Source organism: Lissotriton helveticus, chromosome 1_1, assembly GCF_964261635.1.
Source record: "Lissotriton helveticus chromosome 1_1, aLisHel1.1, whole genome shotgun sequence".
Classification (NCBI taxonomy): Eukaryota; Metazoa; Chordata; class Amphibia; order Caudata; family Salamandridae; genus Lissotriton; species Lissotriton helveticus.
The window spans coordinates 1,373,196,192-1,373,219,200 of record NC_136057.1 but is presented as its reverse complement, the minus strand read 5'-3'; the positions used below and the strand labels follow the sequence as shown (position 1 = coordinate 1,373,219,200).

At 49.0% G+C, this 23,009-nt stretch overlaps 1 protein-coding gene across 1 annotated transcript in view; it reads left to right on the top strand.

The window, feature by feature from the left end:
- POLR2F (RNA polymerase II, I and III subunit F) overlaps positions 1–23,009 on the top strand; it is a 108,909-nt gene that overhangs the window by 82,162 nt on the left and 3,738 nt on the right. Inside the window, exons 2-4 of the mRNA XM_078683818.1 lie at positions 12,259–12,328; positions 13,399–13,529; positions 15,242–15,313. Of these exons, the coding sequence (XP_078539944.1) occupies positions 12,259–12,328; positions 13,399–13,529; positions 15,242–15,313 (273 nt within the window). The remainder of the gene's footprint in view (positions 1–12,258; positions 12,329–13,398; positions 13,530–15,241; positions 15,314–23,009) is intronic.

Genomic DNA, 23,009 nt, shown 5'->3' with positions numbered 1-23,009 from the left:
GGTTGTGTGTGGGGGGGGGGGTGGGGGGTTGTGTGTGTGTGGTGTGTGGGGGGGAGTTGTGTGTGTGGGGGGGGTGGGGGGTTGTGTGTGTGTGGTGTGTGGGGGGGAGTTGTGTGTGTGGGGGGGTTGTGTGTGTGTGGGGGGGGTTGTGTGTGTGTGGAGGGGGTTGTGTGTGGTGGGGGGTTGTGTGTGTGTGTGGAGGGGGTTGTGTGTGTGGAGGGGGTTGTGTGTGTGGAGGGGGTTGTGTGTGTGGAGGGGGTTGTGTGTGTGTGTGTGTGGGGGGTTGTGTGTGGGGGTGTGTGGGGGTTGTGTGTGGGGGTTGTGTGTGTGTGGAGGTTGTGTGTGTATGTGGGGGGGGTGGCAGGGGGGTGTGGGGGGGGCAGTGTGTGTGTGGGGGGATGTGTGTGTGGGGGAAGGGGCAGTGTGTGCGGGAAGGGGCAGTGTAATGAGTGTGTGAGGGTGCGAGATGTGTAAGGGTGCGGGTGTGAGGGTGCAGTGTGTGTAGCCTAAAGTAGTGTGTGTGCAATGTGTGAGAGGGCAGTGTGTGAGGGGGCAGTGTGTGAGGGCACAGTGTAATGAGTGTGTGAGGTATGCAATGTTGCGGGGTGTGAGGGTGCAGTGTGTGTGGCCTAAACTAGTGTGAGTGAGTAATGTGTGAGTGAGTAATGTGTGAGTGAGTAATGTGTGAGTGAGTAATGTGTGAGTGAGTAATGTGTGAGTGAGTAATGTGTGAGTGAGCAGTGTGTGAGGGGTCACTGTGTGTGAGGGTGCGAGGTGTGTGAGGGTACGGGGTGTGAGGGTGCAGTGTGTGTGGCCTAAAGTAGTGTGAGTGAGCAATGTGTGAGAGGGTGCAGGGGTGTAGGGTGCGGGGTGTGAGAGGGTGCGGGATGTGTAAGGGTGCAGTGTGTGTGGCCTAAAGTAGTGTGAGTGCGCAGTCTGTGAGTGCAGTGGGTGAGGGGGCTAATGTGTGAGGGGGCTAATGTGTGAGGGGACTAATGTGTGAGGGGACTAATGTTTGAGGGGGCTAATGTGTTAGGGGGCTAATGTGAGAGGGGGAAGTGTGTGAGGGTGCGGGTGTGATTGTGCAGTGTGTGTGCCCTAAAGTAGTGTTAGGGGCCACTGTGTGAGGGGTCACTGTGTGAGGGGGCAGTGTGTGAATGGTCTGTGAGGGTGCAAGGTGTGTGTGGGTGCCGGGTGAGAGTGCGCAATGTGTGAGGGGGGAATGTGTGAGGGGGCAGTGTGTGAGTGGTCTGTGTGTGAGGGCACAGTGTATTGAGAGTGTGTGAGGTGTGCAAGGTTGCGGGGTGTGAGGGTGCAGTGTGTGAGTGGTCTGTGTGTGAGGGCACAGTGTAATGAGAGTGTGTGAGGGTGCGAGGTGTGCAAGGTTGCGGGGTGTGAGGGTGCAGTGTGTGTGGCCTAAACTAGTGTGAGTGAGCAATGTGTGAGGGGGCAGTGTGTGAGAGGGTGCAGAGTGTGAGAGGGTGCAGGGGTGTAGGGTGCGGGGTGTGAGAGGGTGCGGGATGTGTAAGGGTGCAGTGTGTGTGGCCTAAAGTAGTGTGAGTGCGCAGTCTGTGAGTGTGCAGTGGGTGAGGGGGATAATGTGTGAGGGGACTAATGTGAGAGGGGGCAGTGTGTGAGGGTGAGGGTGCGGGTGTGATTGTGCAGTGTGTGTGCCCTAAAGTAGTGTGAGGGGTCACTGTGTGAGGGGGCAGTGTGTGAATGGTCTGTGAGGGTGCAAGGTGTGTGAGGGTGCAAGGTGTGTGAGGGTGCCGGGTGTGAGTGCGCAATGTGTGAGGGGGCAATGTGTGAGGGGGCAGTGTGTGAGTGGTCTGTGTGTGAGGGCACAGTGTAATGAGAGTGTGTGAGGGTGTGAGGTGTGCAAGGTTGCGGGGTGTGAGGGGGCAGTGTGTGAGGGGGCAGTGTGTGAGAGGGCAGTGTGTGAGAGGGCAGTGTGTGAGAGGGTGCAGGGGTGTGGGGTGTGAGAGGGTGCAGGGTGTGTAAGGGTGTCTAAGGGTGCAGTGCGTGTGGCCTAAAGTTGTGTGAGTGTGCAATGTGTGAGTGCGCAGTCTGTGGGTGCGCAATCTGGGTGAGGAGGCAGTGTGTGGGGGCTAATGTGTGGGGGCTAATGTGTGGGGGCTAATGTGTGAGGGGGCAGTGTGTGTGAGGGTGCGGGTGTGATTGTGCAGTGTTTGTGCCCTAAAGTAGTGTGAGGGGTCACTGTGAGGGGGCAGTGTGTGAATGGTCTGTGTGAGGGGGCAGTGTGTGAGGGGCAGTGTGTGAGGGAGCAACGTGTATGGCCTAAAGTAGTGTGAGTGCGCAATGTGTGAGGGGGCAGTGTGGAAGGGCACAGTGTAATGAGGGTGTGAGGTGTGCGAGGTGTGAGGGTGCAGTCTGTGTGGCCTAAAGTAGTGTGATGGGGCAGTGTGTTAGGGCACAGTGTAATGAGTGTGTGAGGGTGCAAGGTGTGCGAGGGTGCGGGGTGTGAGGGTGCAGTGTGAGGGGTCACTGTGTGAGGGGGCAGTGTGTGAGGGGGCAGTGTGTGAGGGGGCAGTGTGTGAGTGAGGGGGGCAGTGTGTGAGGGCACAGTGTAATGAGTGTGAGAGGGTGCGGGGTGTGAGGGTGCAGTATGTGTGGCCTAAAGTAGTGTGTGTGCGCAATGTGTGAGGGGGCATTGTGTGAGGGCACAGTGTAATGAGTGTGCTAGGTGTGTGAGGGTGCAGTGTGTGTGGCCAAAAGTAGTGTGTGCGCAATGTGTGAGGGGGCAGTGTGTGAGGGCACAGTGTAATGAGTGTGCTAGGTGTGTGAGGGTGCAGTGTGTGTGGCCAAAATTAGTGTGAGGGGTCACTGTGAGGGTGCAGTGTGTGAATGGTCTGTGTGAGGGGGCAGTGTGTGAGGGGCAGTGTGTGAGGGAGCAACGTGTATGGCCTAAAGTAGTGTGAGTGCGCAATGTGTGAGGGGGCAGTGTGTGAGGGCACAGTGTAATGAGTGTGCTAGGTGTGTGAGGGTGCAGTGTGTCTGGCCAAAAGTAGTGTGAGTGCACAGTGTGTGAGGGGGCAGTGTGTGTGAGGGGGCAGTGTGTGTGGACTACATTACTGTGAGTGAGCAATGTGTGAGTGCGCAGTCACCAATACTGTGCAGCATGGCTTTAAAAAAAAATTTAAAAAAAAAAAACTTGCGCGACCTGCATGTCATTTTGAAGGTGCGCACACCCAAAAAACATGCACCTAAAAAATTACACAAGTGCCTTTTTTTCTATTTTTGGATCCTAGTTGAATGGGAAAACGAAAAATAAAACCAGAAGAATTCCTTGGGTTTGCTTTTGAACTGGAGTGGGGGTGGGTGTTTTATGACCCCCTCCGTCCGTTTGCTCAGAAACATTTTGCAGACATGAGCTGCATCTGGTGCCTGCCGAGTTAGAAGTGTTGAGCCAAGATATTTACTGGTTGTGATCAACAAAGGCTTGTATTTCTGGGAGTCCTAATAATATCTGATGGCTTTTTGCCTGTTTCCTCCGTTGATATGGGAAACATTATTTGGAGTTAATCCTGACGTGAAAGCCTGGATATTGTTCAAAATATACTTTAAATCCTGTTTCAAGTAAAGAAAAAATACCCCTGTATTCCTTAGCTTATTTTGTTTCCCTTGTTAGCCTAGTGCGCAATTGAGCCCCAGCCCTGTTATTGGGGCACAATTTGTTCCTAGACTTATTGTGTCTGGAAGCGACACTGTTGTGCGTTTCAAGCGTAGTACAATATTACTACGATAGTTGGTTTTAAATGACTGAACGAACACACAAGTACTGTATAAGTTGCACATTGACCCATTGCCAGGAAGCGCCGAATGGTAGATGTGCAGAGCGTTTTCAACATCATACAAAACATGAAAGATCGGTTTCAAGGGAAGGCGTCAATATTCAGCATTGAAAGGGAAAGTAGGTTAGCGAGAGGGATGTTACGGGGAGAGTGGATGAGGCCGAGAATGAGAGAGAACTACAGGGGAGGAATGGAGATAAAGAGAGCAAGGAGTAACCGAAAGAGCGTGGGTGCGAGCGCGAGAAAGAGCGGCAGCCTTTGAAGTGTGATGCCGAGGCACAGACAAATGGTGGTGCGCGATGTGCACACGGGGGAGCGGCAGCCTTTGAAGTCTGATGCTGAGACACAAACAAATGGTGGTGTGTTATGTGGCTGGCTCTGTGCACGCGCATAGATCACATGAACTGTATGCGATCCGCAGCCGTTTTGGTAGACTTTTCTTTTTCGCTTACTATAATCTAGCCGGAGCAATGCGCAAGCACATTGGCTCAGTCGAGACCTAAAAAGCATTGCCATTTACAATGCCAATAGCACAAACTCTTGTAAATGCAAGACCTATTTCATTTCAAAGAAGCGGCCGCCATTGTCCCGGGCTGCTTGGAAGTGAAAGTGTACATGGCGCGCTGAATGTTTCAGGAAAGCATGTCGTGCCTGCAGTAGATGAAACTCATTAAAGAAAGTAGTGTTCACAGACATACAGTGTAACAACAGAAGTAAAAGGGCCAGTCCTCATGGGAAGTTACAAATGAAGACAAGGCGGTACTAAGGAGGGACTAACAAGCCTATTGATAAATCGGAAGCCAGCATTTACGAAGGACAATGACACAGGCCAATGACACATGGCGGATACTCAGCGGGGCTTCAAGGCCATACTCTATTACATCATGCCTTGCAGAGCAACGCATGTGCTGCCCAGGCTCAACCTTAAAATTACAAGTGGCCTTATACTGTTGCATAAATTTGCCCCATGTGTCTTGTCTCAGCTTTGTGTACCGTCTATACGATGTATTGAGGATTATTTGGATTGTGGTTGTTCTACCTGGACTAGGGGCTTGCCTGCCTGTTTCACCAATCAACTGAACCTGCTTCAGGCGAGGTCGCCCCCACACACCGCTGCTCCTGCCCGCTGACTGCCGGTGCTCTGCTCTGCTGCCTTCGTTTTGCCTCCTGTGCCCCTGTGCTAATCCCTCCTCCCCCATCTGCTGCCTTCGTTTTTTCCCTCTGTGTATCCCTTTCCCCATCTGCTGCCTTCGTTTTTTTCTCCTTCTGGGTATTCCTTTCCCCCCATCTGCTGCCTTCGTTTTTTTCCCTCTGTGTATCCCTTTCCCCCAACTGCTGCCTCGTTTTTCCCTCTGTGCTTTCCTTTCCCCCTTCTGCTGCCCTCCCCCTACCTGTGTGCTGTTCTCCTCAGCCGGACGACCTAGCCGCCGCTGAGCCGCCCGCGGACCTCCTTCCCGCCACAGACCCCGGCGACTCCGCCCCCCTCCTGCCCATTGGCCGCCCCGCTCCCGCCACCCAGCTGACCCGCCCTCCCGGTTCCTTACTTAAGGGGACCGCGTGTAGGGATAGGGAGCGACCGCTGAGCCTGCTTCAGGCGAGGTCGCCCCCCACACACCGCTGCTCCTGCCCGCTGACTGCCGGTGCTCTGCTCTGCTGCCTTCGTTTTGCCTCCTGTGCCCCTGTGCTAATCCCTCCTCCCCCATCTGCTGCCTTCGTTTTTTCCCTCTGTGTATCCCTCTCCCCATCTGCTGCCTTCGTTTTTTTTCTTCTGTGTATCCCTTTCCCCATCTGCTGCCTTCGTTTTTTTTTCCTTCTGCGTATTCCTTTCCCCCCATCTGCTGCCTTCGTTTTTTTCCCTCTGTGTATCCCTTTCCCCCAACTGCTGCCTCGTTTTTTTCCCTCTGTGCTTTCCTTTCCCCCTTCTGCTGCCCTCCCCCTACCTGTGTGCTGTTCTCCTCAGCCGGACGACGCAGCCGCCGCTGAGCCGCCCGCGGACCTCCTTCCCGCCACAGCCCCCGGCGACTCCGCCCCCCTCCTGCCCATTGGCCGCCCTGCTCCCGCCACCCAGCTGACCCGCCCTCCCGGTTCCTTACTTATGACGCCCCCTGAGCGACCGCGCAGCGGACGCGCGCAGCAGGAGCGCCGAATGAGCGCCGAAGGTGCGCCAAAGGTAAGCCCGTCTGCGCCCGTCCGCGCCTGGACCGCGCCCAGTGCCAGGACCCCTGGCCCCCGCAGACACCAGCCCACCCGCCGGACCTACGACGCCACCGAACTCAACGCACTCAACACCGGCCGATCCCCGGGATGCTACCGAGCCACCCCAAGACGCACCCACGGACCCTTCAGCTGCCACTCGTGCAAGTTTACCTGCAACTGGACCTGCACCACACCACCACCCAACAAGCCGAACACCAGCAGCAACCACCTGAAGTGCATCCTGCTCAACACCCGCTCCGTCCACAGACACACCATCGAACTCTGGAACCTCCTCGACACTACATCTCCAGACGTTGCCTTCCTCACGGAAACCTGGATGAACGCCTCCTCAGCACCCGACATCGCCATCGCCATCCCGGACGGATACAAGATCACCCGGAGGGACCGCGCCAACCAGACGGGAGGAGGCATCGCCATCATCCACAAGAACACCATCCGCATCACGACCAACAGCGACGACACCCTCACACCCGCCGACCACCTGCACTTCAGATCCACAACGACCCCAAGACCACCCTCAGAGGCACCCTCATCTACAGACCCCCGGGACCTCGAACACAATTCAGCGAAGACATCGCCGACTTCATCAGCCCGCACGCCCTCCCCTCTGCTGACTACATCCTCCTCGGGGACCTCAACTTCCACTTGGAGAACAACAACGACCGCAACACCGCCACCCTGCTGGACAACCTCGCCAACCTCGGGCTCAAGCAGCTGGTGACAACCCCCACCCACCACGCCGGACACACACTTGACGCCGTCTTCTCATCCAGCAAGGACATCGTCTTCAGCCACGCCACCGGACTCCACTGGACGGACCACAGTTGCGTCCGCTTCAGCTTCAGAAGAACCACGATCCACCACCACCAGCAACAGGTTGCACGCAGAAGCTGGAACAAGATCACAGCCGACCAGCTCACCGTATCCCTGAGCCAGCACCCACCCACCAGCTCAGCGAACCCCAGCCAGGCCGCCAACAACCTCACGAAGTGGATCAGCAACTGCGCAGACGACCTCGCCCCACTGAGGACCCCTCCCAGCAGACCCGGCAGCAAAAAAGCATCCTGGTTCACCGACGAACTAAAGAGCTCCAAGAAGAACTGCCGTGCCCTCGAGAGCATGGCGCAAAGACCCGACACCAGACAACATGACCACCCTCAAGCTCGCCACCCGAAAACACCACCATCTGATCCACGCCACCAAGAAAACTGCATTCAAGGCACGACTGGACAACAACGCACACAACAGCAAGGAACTCTTCAACATCGTCAAAGAGCTCTCCAACCCCAACGCCGGAAACAACGACATCACCCCATCTCAAGACCTCTGCAACTCCCTCGCCTCCTACTTCCACAACAAGATCGCAGACATACACAACCGCTTCAGCACTCAACCGACGCTCCCCACGACCGCACCAACACCCCCCACCACCACCGTCTGCGCCTGGACCCCGATCAGCACCGCAGACACCATCCGCATGATGAACTCCATCCACTCCGGATCTCCAACCGACCCCTGCCCTCACCACGTCTTCAACAAAGCTGACTCTGTCATCACACCCCATCTACGGGACATCATCAACACCTCTTTGACACCGCCACCTCCCCAGAGAGCTGGAAGCACGCTGAACTCAGCGCTCTACTGAAGAAACCATCAGCGGACCCCACCGAACTCAAAAACTACCGCCCCATCTCGCTCCTCCCGTTTCCGGCCAAAGTAATCGAGAAGACCGTCAACAAGCAGCTGGCCGCCTTTCTCGAGACGAACGGATCCCTCGACCTCTCGCAGTCTGGCTTCCGGGCCAACCACAGCACCGAGACCGCCCTCATCGCAGCCACGGACGACATCCGAGCCCTACTGGACAACGGGGAAACACCGGCCCTCATCCTCCTGGACCTCTCCGCGGCATTCGACACCGTCTGCCACCGCACCCTAGTGCAGCGCCTCAGCAACATCGGAATCCAGGAGAAGGCACTAGAATGGATCATCTCCTTCCTCGCCGGAAGGACACAGAGAGTCCGCCTACCCCCGTTCAGATCAGAAGCCACCGAAATCATCTGCGGCGTTCCTCAAGGCTCATCGCTCAGCCCCACCCTCTTCAATGTCTACATGAGCCCCCTGGCGGCCATCGCACGACAACACAACCTCAACATCATCTCCTACGCCGACGACACCCAGCTGATCCTCTCCCTCACCACCGACCCCGCCACCGCCAGAACCAACCTACACGAAGGGATGAAAGACGTAGCCGAGTGGATGATGAACAGCCGCCTGAAACTGAACTCAGACAAGACGGAAGTTCTCATCCTGGGCTCCTCGCCCTCCGCCTGGGACGACTCCTGGTGGCCCCCCGCCCTGGGCTGCGCGCCCAAACCAACAGACCACGCACGCAACCTGGGATTCATCCTGGACTCCTCCCTCTCCATGACCAGACAAGTCAACTCCGTCTCCTCGTCTTGCTTCAACATCCTACGCATGCTACGTAAGATCTTCCGGTGGATCCCCACCGAGACCAGGAAGACGGTCACCCAAGCCCTCGTCACCAGCCGACTGGACTACGGCAACGCCCTCTACGCCGGAACCACCGCCAAGCTCCAGAAGAGACTCCAACGGATCCAGAACGCCTCAGCAAGACTCATCCTCGACATCCCCCAACACAGCCACATCTCCGGACACCTGAGAGACCTGTACTGGCTCCCGGTCAACAAGAGAATCACCTTCCGTCTCCTCGCCCACGCACACAAAGCCCTGCTCAACCAAGGCCCAAGATACCTCAACAGCCGCCTCAACTTCTACACTCCCACTCGCCAGCTTCGATCGACCAGCCTCGCCCTCGCCGCCGTCCCCCGCATCCGAAGAGCCACCACAGGAGGAAGATCCTTCTCCTTCCTGGCCGCCAAGACCTGGAACTCCCTCCCGACTCACCTCCGCCTGACCCAAGACCACCTCGCCTTCAGGAAGCAGCTCAAGACCTGGCTGTTCGAGCAGTAGCAGACCTCCCCTCCCCCAAGCGCCTTGAGACCCTCCGGGTGAGTAGTGCGCTATATAAATGTTGTTGATTGATTGATTGAACTGCAGCTCATGTGCTGCTAAGGATCCACCCTACCTGTGGTGGTGTGTTCAAATGTATGGGGCCGGGGAGGGGGGTATCGCCATTCTTGAGACGAGTACTCTCTTCCTCATTGACTTAGAATTTGTATTGAGATTAGCATTCGTTTTATATTTTCTGTATTAGTCTTTAATGCTGACTTTAAGTACTTGCCCTCCCATTCTCTACTTTAGTTGGAATGGGCAACTTAAGGTTACAGGCAAACCCGTTAGAAGAAGATACTTGTGTAGAGAGGATTCTGCAAGAATGTATTTATTATGGTGAAAACTTAAATTCGAGCTGCTAACTTAAGCACAGGAATGATTTTTTGTTTTGGAAGCTCAGCAACATCAGATTCCTGCCAAACAAAGGCAGATGAGGATCAAAAAATGTAATACTCGCAATTTGGAGCTAACAGCGTTATTCTGTTGGTGTAAGTGTGCATGTACAGAGAGGATACAGAGGGGATAGTCCAAGCTGGACTGGTCTCCAGCCCCCACATCTTCCCAGTTTCCCCTGCGTTTGAATTGGACCTACCTTCTTTACTGGTGTCTGTTTGTCTATCATGTACTGTGTCTTTTTCCTGCGTAACATTCTTAAAACTAAATGGTGTCCTACTTGTGTGGGTATAAGGTTTGTAATATTTTCCATTATCCATTCCTTAAAAAAATCTTTAATTTGACTTAACAATGATTTATTTTTTTCCTTGTACTGTTTAACTGTATAACGTATTTAATTGTACCTACCCGTTATCTAAAGTAGGGATCTTTTTCAAGATTCTCTTAGCTTCACATAGATCTGTACTCTCCCACTTTCTTGGGGCGGACCATGAATTTCATGCTGTGTGTTTTCAGTCTTTCTCAAAGCATTGTGGTACTTTCCAAGGCCTTTTCCCCAGAGACAATCTATTGCAGCTAGTCCGCAGCATGGTACATGTTGTGTCTCTCTTGCCATCTTAATTCAGTTTTTGTGCATAATTTGCTACACCCAACCATGGTTTAACGTTATGTGATGTTTACAAGCAATGCTCTGACCCTCTGGGTTTAAAGTACTGCCAAATTGGGCAGTGGCTTCGAGAAAAAGCAAATCAAAGTGCGATATTCTGGCTCTTGTGGTGAACACATTTAAGTACCAGATTGTAGGAAAGATATATTTGCAGTGCACAAGGATCATCCTTGCATACCACTTATGACAGTACTCAAGTGAAGGATTGTGGGGCAGTGAAGGGGTGCTGCAAGGAGTACTATGGCTTGGCAGTCATACCAATTACTCTTTCTCTACTGGAACCTCCATTTACGACCCGTTTTTATAGTCTCATGAAAAGTTCATGCCAGGCAAAGCACAAAAATGCATTCTTCACCACTTAATAAGGCAATCGAACATGTCAGGGTCGAGTGTCAGTTTTTGTTTATTAGCACCAAGCTGAAAAAGATACTGTTGTCTGTTGCAACGCTCGCATGTCTTGAACTTTTTTCATTCTTCTTTTTAGTCTTTAATATATACTTAATAGGTTTGGGTTGACACTGGGGTCCAGCATGCACACGTGAAGAGAATAAATTATCCTATGTTATCCGGTGAAAATGGTATCTCCTTCGTTAGCCAGAGACGGGTTGTGTCTTGTTAATTGAAAGTTGTGCTTTGTTTTTTTAGTTCTTTGCTTATGTTTAAATGGCTTCTGAAGATTTAATGAGAATATTATTCAAGGATATAGTGTCCTACGTGCTGATGTCTTATAGTTGGATGCCTTTCCGATACATCAATTGTAAAATGTAGGCCCTGGTGCATTAATCAGTTTGCACGTCTGTGAAGCTGGTACTGGAGTCATTAGGTTTGCGGTGTTGCAAACTTCCAACAGGAATTTTGACTGCTTCATGGCCAGTGGCGTATGGCACGCGTTTTGCAGAAAGAGGGGTGGAAATTGTATGTAACATTCTTTAGCATCCTTACTAGACATTGTTATGTAACATTCCTTCTCCACTCCTGGAGGAGCTGCTTTCCCATCGTAACCGTGTCTGTGATTCGTTGTAGACCGTGCCGTGCAAAATACCCTAGTGGTTTACACGTGTGCAATTTTTTGTTTGTTTATTTTTTTTACAATTTATATATATATATATATATATATATATATATATATATATATATATATATATATATATATATATATATATATATATATATATATATATATATATATATATATATATATATATATATATATATATATATATATTCATATGTTTTTGGTTTTTTTTGGGGTGCATCTACTTGACAGAACGCTATATCCCAGCACTCATGGCCATGGAGTGGCAGTTCTTCTTGCTGCCAACCTCCTCTCGGCAGTTGAAGATGCACAGTAGGCAGTTCTGGGCTCTCTTGATGCCTTGGCAAACATCAGACTGCCCTTAGTAGGGCCCTGTTCCTTTGGAAGACCGGAGTGATTAGCGAGGGTTTTCAGTACCCGATATAAAGGCCTTCTGGAAGCATGCTTGGGGACTTGCTACAGTATGCTTCAGCGTTTAGGTTTGCTAAACTTTATACGCGTGGTGCTGGTGTACTTCATGACATTGCAGTGAAGCCACGTGCAAATCATGTACTAATGTAATGATAACCAGACTGTTTCTTTTTTTATATGGTGCAAAAAGTGCTTTTATATCAAAATATGTGTATATTTTGCCTTTTTGACACTGCTTGCTTTCATATATCGCTTGCCTTTATACAAAAGCCATGCACAAACTAAGCATTGGCAACTCAAAGGGTCAGCAGCCCATGCCAGACCTATTAACTTTGCCAGTCCTTGATGGACTTGTTTTTATGCCAGAGCTCAACACTTTGACACGCTATAAATGAAGAGGACCGGTATGTGTGTGTGTTCTGTTACTGTGGAGAATGGAAGTGGCAAGTATATTGCTGGAAAGTTATTGCTTCTGTGAGAGGGGGCCGGTATGAAGGCATAAATAAGGATTAAGGTACCAATATGGGGGATGAGGAATAACGGCAAAGTATAGAGAGAAGATGCAATAATGGGCAGGATCATAGGATGGAGGGAGGGGTACCTTCGAGGGCTAGGCATTTTGTCATTCTTGGTTCCTCATTAAATTCCGCCCTGACTCGTATGGTCAAATGATTTTCCTTCTCTTGCAGCTTCGATGGAGATGATTTTGATGATGTTGAGGAGGATGAAGGGCTCGATGACTTGGACAATGCAGAGGAGGTATGTTGTTGGATGTATCAGACTTTGGAACACACTGAAATCATTATACTTGCACTATAGATCACACATGGATAGAAAATGGGCAACAGGTCAGAAGCACTCAACATAATACCGTTTCGTTCAAGTTTTCATTTCTCTTTTAGCCACTAGAACTTCCAAATAAGCCAGTCACTGTTTGGAAAATGTGATATTAATGCTGCAAATAGCTTTGAAACAAACATTCTTTGTGGTGAAAATGTATGCAGATAACTTAAACTGCCTTTCGTTAGATTCAGTAGAATGTTTGCTTCAGTGGTTTAATGTATTGCTAAAATTGCTTCTCTAGTTTCTGCTTGTTTTACAGTCCCCCTTCTGCCTCCTAACCTATTTGCTGTTGTCATTTTTTCCTGCGATGCTTCTGCACCACACGCTTGTCCTCTCATTGCTGTCTAGTCTTCTACTTCTCTACTGTTTTGCTTTCCCCTCCTTAACCTTGCTCGGCCTAGTAGTGGACTTTTTCACTCGCTTGTTAATCGGTAAATCCATGTTACAGCATTTCCTGGCCTTCCTTCTTTCCCCTCTGTGTTCAGCCGTCTCCCCTTAACAGTATTTTTCTGTCTTCTTGTTCAGTTTTCTGCCCTTGTCCTATTCTGCAGTTTCTTTTCCCTGCCCACTGCTTCACTCTGTGAAGCTTCTGAACTCTCTCACTGTGTCTTAACCCCACCTCCTCCCTCAAACTCTCCCTGGCTCTTCTTGACACCCCCTCCCCTTTTCTCCATGCGGTTGACCTTTGTCCGATGTTACCCCACCTCCTTCATGCCCATCTCTCCTTTGTAATTTTGAGTCCGCCTTTTGTGTGTTGGTCTGCTCTGCAGGTCTTGTGCTCTCTTGTTTTCCCATTTCTGGAGCCGCTCCTCTCCGCTGCTGCCCTACTCACTTGTCTATACACCATGCTTTACTCTTCGTTATGTCTGTCTCCCCTCAGCAGCTTCTGCTTCCACTGTGTGAAGAAATAAAAGATGTCCATGACATGTGGGTAGTCTTTCCATGTGGCTCAAAATGCCAATATCTTCCTTCTTTCCTGTACCCAGGAAGACCATGAGCGAGTGGAAATCTTACCCTCCGGAGAAGGGCAGCAAGCCAACCAAAAGCGAATCACCACCAACTACATGACCAAGTACGAGCGTGCCCGGGTTCTGGGAACACGCGCCCTTCAGATCGCGTAAGCATTTTTGCTGGACACGGGTCTCCTACAGTTTGCTTAAGTTTTTTGCTTCTTGCTGCCCATATTGAATGTATTTACGTCATGAGTACTTGTGCTTTGCAGGTTGTTCAGTGAAGGTAGTATATCTGCACTGAAACAGATATACACCTGCTCTGGGTATTCAGGAAAAGTCTTGTTGTCTGTTTATTCCACTCGCACCCGCCTTCTGTTGGGTTTGGGGGCAAACTAGTGGTTGAACATCCAGAGATGGAGTTAAACAAAGATTCACATAATTTGGCTTTTTGCAATGAGTGCTTTTATTGCTGTTTACAAATGTATAATGCCACAGAGCATAGTGGGGCAAGCCATGGGATCTGATCCTGTTAAATGCAAAGTAACGCCACATGTTTCCATTAGCAGAAGTGCTTCTATAATTTGAGATATTGGCTTTCGATTGGTTAGGTGTCCCGAACCTATAGTGGATGCAACTATAGGGCTCTTGAGAGGGGCTTTATTTACTCTGTGTGACGTTCATACTTTGGCTGGGTGGTTTTGCTGGTTATGGAACTGTTCAGCATACGGAAGGGAGAGGATGGAAGTAAAAAAACTTTATTTGTTTTGTGGCACATAATCTGCAATGTGCCCAGTTCAGGTCATAGTTCAGCCTTGCGACTACTGTTGCCCACAACACTATTTTCTCCTTTGCTGTGCTGCAGGATTGAGTTCTCCTATTCCTTCCTGATAAATCATGTGCTGCTTTTGTGCGATTTTCAGTCTGTATGTGTGTTTGTGTGTAAGCAGATGCACTGCATGTGTTGTATGTTTTCTTGTGCATTGTGACTGCTAATGCTGTACCTGTTATATGTCTGAGCGACACTTGTATTGTAGTAAAAAAAAAAGTCCTCTCAGCCCTTGTACGCTTAATGGTCTGAGATCTATGCCTAACTATACTATCCATGCTACATGAAGGGACCTCTGCTCCTCTTTATTTATGTGCTTACTGATCACAACTCACTGAAATGGCATGAAAAACAGGAAAATGTGAATGCAAAATGAAACTGGCAACAAATATGCCGCTAGCAAAATATATTTTTTTCAGAGCTCTGCAGAAGAGTAAGTAATGAGCGATTCGACAAAGTTGAAGCTGCAGGGCATTGCAAATTTTGGTGTCATAGACCCTGTAAACTCTATCTCAACAGAGTGCTCCTTGAAGCGAGGGAGATCGATCTCTGGGGAACACATGTGTTTTATGTTACCAGCAATGGAAGATGGGACAGATCTGCACTTTCCTGCAGCATGAAGCTGCTATAGTGGCAGCCATTGAAGATTGTACTTGTGTAGGGCGTTTGGAAGATGAACCACCATGTTCTGCAGCTTCAGTGTCAAAGATGGGAAGACATCATTGCAGTAATTAAGCCAGGGCAAGATCATGCCAGGTTTTTTGCCTTTTATTTTTTAGGAAATTTAGGCTAAACAAAATATAGTTAGTTAATTATCTCCAACTGTCCATTCATATCAAACACATTTCATATGTCTTATTTTCTTGTCGTAATCTGGGCTCCTGAAATTATCCTAGTGTTATGGAAATTGACTGCGGATAGTATGATAAAACATGAATTCCTCCTTGATCTGGTCTTGGAGGCACAATGCGGCTTTGAGTATGCGCCTAAAGGTATACATATTGCTTAAACGTTTTCCTTTAATTATTATCTCTGTCCATTTTGCCATAGGATGTGCGCTCCTGTGATGGTGGAATTGGAAGGAGAGACGGACCCACTGCTCATCGCCATGAAGGAGCTGAAGTAAGTGTGGGAAGGAGATATCAACCTGTGAAAACGCACTGTACCTAAAGTAGATCAGAAGGGAACTTCCTCTGCTCGTTAAAAAAAAAAGGTGTTAGTTGAGTCAAGGGCTTTTTCCTTAATAGGACACCTATGCCTAGGATGTTCAGCTTTGAAGGTAGCCCTTTCTGCCTGACCTCTAGTTGTATCCTAATTATTAATGCTGTCTACTAAGTAGTTTGTTGCCTATTTAGGTCTCGCCTAGCGACGCAGCGCATGCGCGGCTCGCCTTGGTTAGATCTATTGTCGTTGCTTTTTGGGCGGAAGGGAGATTGGAGATGTGCACGGGTACGGACAGGAGATGTGCACTCCGTACGCATGTACATCTGCGGTCCCCGCGTAAGGCTGGCATTTCAACACAGCACGTGCATGGCGCGCTTTCACTTTGCCTCCCTCCCCCCGTCTGCTCCAGATCATATCGGAAGCTCCCATGGACCCTGCACGGCATCAGCAGTAACGCGCGCATGGGGCACTTTCACTTTTTCTTTGTTGTATCTCTCTACCCTCTGAGACTACTGTCCCTCCAATCGCTCTCCTTCCGTCTTCCCTAAATATCCAGCCTTGCTTTCTGGTTATCCTGTTACCTCTGCCTTTTTCAGTGAGCTGAGAGGACTGAAACAGTCCACAATACGCGCTGGTCACACCGCGACTGAAAGTGTTTTTTTGTAAATTCATTTATATAGTGCCTACTACCCCTTGAATCGCTTTATGGAGCGTAGCACGACACTCAGGAGCACAAAGTGCGCGGAGTTTCTAATCAATACTTAGTAGTGCCCACTGTGAATTGAGCCACCTCTAGCGGCTAGCTCTCATGGATTTTGGCGGTTGAGGGACAGGTGGCGCAGAGAGACACAAATATTTGCTCAGAATCACAGTAATCGGGCAAGCTTGGAAGCTGGGATTCATTTACACTAAACAGCATTTCGTCACCTCTAGCTTTGACTAGGTGGCTTGTTGTCCAAAGCTGCTAGGGAAGCTAACAGTTGGAGGGATGCGGGAGGAACGACAAACACATGTTATGTTAGATATACCGACCGATGCAGGAGTTAGCCTTGGGCGCCTACTTCGGTACTAATTCTTTCTGGGTGTTTAAGGGCACTTTTTAAATGTCTTAGATAGATTTTTAAATACTTCCTTACTAACTTGTAGCTTCTTACACCTGACGTTGCAAACCTCCACGCCCTCTGTCGAAGTGAAGTTTCTGATCTACACCAACCTCCAGTGTGTATTCAGTATATTTACGTGGAAGTATTCGCAATTAGGGAGCTTCTAAGAGTTCCAAAAGCGACTTGCATGCATTTGGGCTATCCTATTCCTGTTTCCTCTGCCTTTTTTTTCCACTGTCCCTTTGTCCCCCACCTCTCACGTTCTTCTCTTCCTTGTTTCACTCGCCCCTTCCCTCACTCGCTTTTTATTGAATACATAAACTTATATCCCTCCTGGTGTGCCACGCCTCCATAGCTCCACCTTTCTCTTTTTTCCCTGTCTTTTCTGTTGCAGACTCTCTTCCATTTGTCTCTCCCTCTCCCCCTGTTTCACATCTTTTTCCCCCTTCCCTCTGCCTCGGCATCTCTTCTCTCTCGATTTCCCCATTTCTCCTCCTTTACCCTGCCTCACTCTTTTCACTGTACTTTCCCTCTCACTGTTTTCTTTCTCCCCTTTATCTATTTTCTCTGTTTTCCGTTCTCTTCTTCTCTCTGTCCCTTACCTCTGTCCTATCCTCTTTCTCCCCAGTTATCCGCTCTCACCTCCTCTCACCGCTCTTCCCCCTCCCCGCCTTCCTCTCCTCTGTTCTCTCTGTGTCCCCCCGGTTTCTCTACCTTTGCTCCTGGCGGTCTCTTTTTAAGGTCTCCCCTGGACCTCCTTCCTCTCTAGAGGGAAATCCCGTACCCCATCATGTCTCTCACATTGCCACCGCGCAGAACTACCCCCCTCCCGGGCCACAGAGCCCTGCCTGTCCTGATGGGGCCTGCATTAACACAACACTCCTGACACTGATAACTCTTGCCATTATAAGTGTGACCTGTGCGGGGGCCGCTGGGCACCGCCGACACCTGGGCACCCCTGGCACAGGTGAGACAGTCACACCCCAGCCCTCCCTCTTATCACCTCTGGCTGTTACCTGCCCGCATGAAGACTGACACGAGCCTCACCACCGTGCCGGGGCCTGAGGGGGGGCCATGCTTTCCTCCCAGCACTCACTTTGTATCCCCTTCTCTGTGGTTCCAGTTCTGTTTCCAGTCCTAAGGGCTTTCAGATTGTTAATCTGATACTGTGACCTTTCTCCTATTGCTGTTATTGCGGCACCATTAACAGGTGAGGTCTCTGGGGCCTGGGTTCCCCCTGTGCAGTAAATAAGAGCATCTGTTTTTTGTTGTTTTTTAGATCTGGCTTACACACAGCTTTAGCCAATGAGCGGTCTAAAACAAAGGTTATGGTAATTGCATTACAGTTAGGGGCAGTAATAAGCAGTGCATTATGGGGTCACAAGTTTTATAGTTAGTTCACTAACGTATAAGTGGGAAATATCAGTGGTTCTTCAGTTTTGAAAAGTACAGTTTTTGAGAAATTAGACCATATTGGAACGTTTATGATGAATTAACACTTGTATGAACCATCATTATGAGAAATGATAGACTGGTACCTTCATCAAATGTCAAAGACAAACCTCTCAGATTGGCCCACGAGGGTTATCTGGAATTCACAGGAACAAACAAAAAGATTAGGGTCTGAGTATTGGTGGCCGAATATGGACAGTGATGCTGAGAGATGGGTGCAACATTGCTTTGTGTGTCAAGATGGCAATAAAACTATGTGCACATGGTCATATTTCATAACCCCTGTACCTATACCTGAAGGTGCCAAGATGCTGTTTGGTGTGCACTGCACTTTATAAGTGCCATTCCCCCTTGTTTCCTTCCTCTACTATACTATAAAGTGTATAATTATCTAACTTTTTCGTGATAACAATTCATGCCTAATCCCAGTGTTAAAACAGCAAGGTGGGCAGGCCGATGTAGGGTGAGTATTTCTTTGCTTAATGTGCAGGGGGAGTAGATTATTTTATAGGTCTCGCCTAGGCAGTGCTTGCGTTGTCTGCGAGACATGCCGTATTCAGGATATGACCTTTAAAAGCTCGACCCATTTTCAAGTACTACCCCTGTTACATGTGTTGTTGCTCAGAGCTTGTGAGCATCATTTCTTTCTTTAAGCTGGAGCAGTTGAGAACAATGCTTGTGATTTTCAGAGCTCTTTTGTAAAAAGGGCTATAAATCTTGCTCTTATCTTGTCACATTTTCTGTGCATTCAAAGACCGAGGTCTGTTTTGACTGGAGCTACCTCCTCCTACCTCCTGCTTTTGAAACGCACGACCTGGCATCATGGTCCCTGCCTTCCTATTGCTGCTGCCGCCTCCATCTCAGAGCTCCACAAGCATTGCAATGCAATAGGTCTCGCATTTGCGAGCGTTTGAGCTACTGGCATTGTAAATGACAATGCCTTTTATCTATGTGTTTTGAAAACCTGCACTCGGTGCGTAAACACGCACTTTGTAGTATAGTTGTTGCTTACAAAAAGCAAAGCTGGCAGTAACTGCGCCTCTTTTACTGCCAGCCTTGCTTCTAGTAAGCAAGGACTATAAATACCAACTGCGTATTTACACACACTTGCAGATTTTAAATATACATGAATAAAAGACATTGTCATTTACAATGCCAATAGCTCAAACTCTCGCAAATGCGAGACCTATTGCATTGCAAATGCTTGTTATGGTCTGGGATGACAGCGCAGCTGTCAAAAGTTAATTATGTGATCATCACTAGAAAGTGCCCTTCCCTCCACCCATATGTCAATAGCCAGGAGTACAAGTGTTGATTGGGCAGAAGTTGTGTGCTTCAACAAAAAAAAATTGCCTGCCCTCTACAGCTATATATATATATATATATATATATATATATATATATATATATATATATATATATATATATATATATATATATATATATATATATATATATATATATATATATATATATATATATATATATATATATATATATATATAGTTAATAACTTTGATAAGTGTAGTGTTTACTTACACTTCACTCAGCCCGCCCACAACTTTCAGCAGTCTCAGCCATGGGACGGTTTCTTTCCGTCAATCATCACATCACGTGTGTGTGTGTGTGATTACACACACAATTACTCTGCCTGGGCTTAGTGGGGTAGGGTTAGGAGCAATCAGTGAGTGCAGTCAACAACTGCGCATGTCGGGTTGGTCGGCAGTGCCAGCCGGTAAGTTTTGGAGGGAGGGTGGGGCCGACGAGACACTCTCACGCACAGTTACACATAACACGTAAAGCAATATATTCACACACACGCACACAAACGCACCTATTCACAATGCTCTTCACCAAACATTCATTCATACACACACACACACACGCACACAAACATCCATTCACAGCACTCTTCACCAAACATACATACATATATGCATACATTCACGCACCAAACAGTTTAAAAGAAAAACAAACACTTACCTGCAACCAGCTCTTCCTCTGAGGTTTCAGGAGGCTTGGGACTGCTGCCTTCCCTCATTGGCTGTCCTAAGGACAGACAATGAGGGAAGGCAGCAGTCTCAACGTCATCACAGAGTAGGATGGGGTCAGTGAGACTGCTGACCCCACCCTACTCTGTGATGCAGTGTCACTGATTGACATTCGATCCTGGGCGCTTCAGGGCTTAAAACTGAAGCGCCCAGGTGTGAGGTAATCAGTGACGCTATCCCTCATCACTGAGGGGAGTGCCTCATGGACTTTGCTAAGCTGAGTACGTTGGGCCCACAGGAGCTGTGACTTCCTCAGCCCAGCAAAGTTCAGCTCAGGCAGCAAGGAGCCGGAGCTAAATATGCATGTTTGTCTCCTGGCTGCTTGAAATGAAAGTGAACAGTTTCTGCCATGCTGACCTTTCTGCAGCCTGACAGACACTGTTCATGAGGGGCGAAAGGTGGAGAGGTGTGGCCCCTCCGCCCCAATGGACCGGCCGCTCCTGTTGGTCAGTGCCTTTCCCTGGCCTGCCAGACATGCACAGTTTTCAGCACTCTTACCTCTAGAATGAAGAAGCTAGGGGGAGTCTAAGCCGCAGTCCCCCGGTCTCCTGATGCGCGGCGAGTTGTCCTGACCTGGCCAATCCAAGCGCTGTTTAGCCTGGATTGGCTGCTTTTGCGTCTCTAGGCAGAGAACGCAGAACCTGTGACTTAGCATGTCCAGAGAGCATATTCTTCAATCACTGCACTGCGTATTGTGAATGCATGCAGTGATTGGTCAATCTGCCCTAGCTCTCAGCCTCTCTCACTGTCTCCCCCTCCCCTCTTTGTGCGTTGGTATATGCCATTACACAACCGGGAGCGTGGAGAGATAGACTCGAGAGGAGAGCTCCCGGCCTGACCTCACCATCGTGGAGGCCCCTTCCCTGAGCCGATGCGAAACCTCAACAGGATTCAGACAGACAACTGAGACTGACAACTAGTAAGTAGAGAGACTCGTTTTTCAGTTTTATATAGCGTAAACTTTGAGCGCTTTAAAACCCCTCACTGCCTTTGATGTAACTTCAAGAGACTTGTTTTTCAGTTTTATATAGCGCTTTACATGAACACCGGTTACTAGGACATATAATATGTCCTGCTAACTGGTGCTAATGTAAAGCGCTCCAAGTTTGCGCTATGTAAAACTGAAAAACAAGTCTCTTTTGAAGTTACATCAAAGGCAGTGACTGGTTGTACTATTGCAGAGTTAAGCTTTTGGACATATTCATGTTTTGAATCACAGGACGTTGAGCCCACATGAGGCTCGAACCTGCTTTCTCAGCTTGAAAGTAGGCAGCTCTAGCTTTGGGCCATAGCCTCACCGACAAGAACTGAAGCATTTTCAATATTATATATACTACAAAGTCATAGTTGTTGCTTATTTATCTTATGCCATTTACAACCATTGACAAACCCAATCAATAGTCGTGGCTTTCTGTACGTGTAATGTTACTTGTGTTAGATATCTGGATGAATGAGAAGCAGCAAAATACCAGTGGGGCACACACAGTGCTAAGCACAAATTTTTAACTTGAGTGTTTTAAGCCCCACCCTTAATTACAGCGGCCACGCCCCTATGAGAGAGAGCCCCCCCCCCCGCCCATGTTTTTTCATCCCACGTAGAGCCCGGTGTGTCACTGAAAGAGAATGATAGTGAGCGCTCTCAGGCTGGCAGAGAAAGAAACCATGAAGGTGCCTTAGAGGTTGGATGTTCTTGCTGGTGTCAATGCGGTGGCCTAGCTTATTAATGTAATGCCTGCACTGCCACAATTGCTTTATTAACCTTCCTGCTTTCTCAAATATGCTTGAAACGCACCATTTGCCCACTCTTTTTTTTAGGTTTAAATCTTTTTATTATCATTGGAAAACAAATTGCGGGGGAGAACCCCCGCCACTGCAAATTGTACACCTACAACTTTAAAATGTCACCAGCTGCCACTGGGCATTAGGGAAAAGTAGGTTAGTAGCCAATGGCCTACAGACTCCTCTGGGTTGCTGTGCCCCTTATATGACGACTTCCTGTAGGAAGTGGGCTTAACCCTGTCCCAGAGTTCCTAAGTTTGCCGTCACCAAGATGGACACTTCTGAAAATTCGTACCCACATCATGTTAGGCCACCTTAAGGGTGGTACTAGCCTGGGGGTGGGCAGGCCTACATACTAACTAATTTCCCACCTGACCAGGTGCCAAAGGGTTCTGTTCGAAGGGGGTCGACTTCCTTTCCTGTGAGGGGAGCCAGATTCGCATTTCAAAGGCAGCATCTTTAGGAGCTTTCCTGCCAAGGAAGGCTAATCAGCAGGTCATCCTATGGCTTTTTTCTGACCACCTGTGAGTGAAGGCTCTCACCCTTGGAAGTAAGACACTTGTCTCTGGAGGGAGACTGCCAGAAACCAGGCTGCCAACACACCAGAGGCTGGTAGGTTTTCAGGGAGCACGTCTAAGTTGCCCTCTGGGTGCATGTATTAATACATCCATCACAGGAGTCAGTGTGGTTTTATTAATATGAGATGTTTGATACCAAACATCCCTGTTTTCAGTAATGTTATGTCGCTAGTTAATTTCTTTTTACCAGTGTCCAGCACATGTCATAAAATGGCTTCCCTGGTCACTTGCACTGATAGTAATGGAACTGGCTAGCACATGTAATATTAAGCACCGTGCCTTAGGGCAGTCAGGCCTGCTGTAGGGGTGACTTACAAATGTTGCATGCAGAGTTAGGGAGCATTGCTCACAGGGATGTCATTTTGTGTTTTCACTTTTGTCTGCACCAAAACACGCAGCCTGCAATGGCAGTCTGTCCCTTAGGTTGGTACAATTTGTGCTTCAACCCTTAGAAACCCTCTTTAGTAACTCAGGCCCTAGGTACCAAGGGTACCATTTACTAGGAACTTACAGAGAGTTCTAATGGTTTTGCCAATTGAGGGAGACAATTGTACCGTTCTGGGAAAGAAATCTGGCATTGGGGACCTGGTTAGCAGGAACCTAGAGCACTTCCAGTCGAAATCACATTAAATACTAGGCCAAAAGTGGGGTCGACCATATCAAAAAGGGGCACCTTCCTTCACTTTGCCTT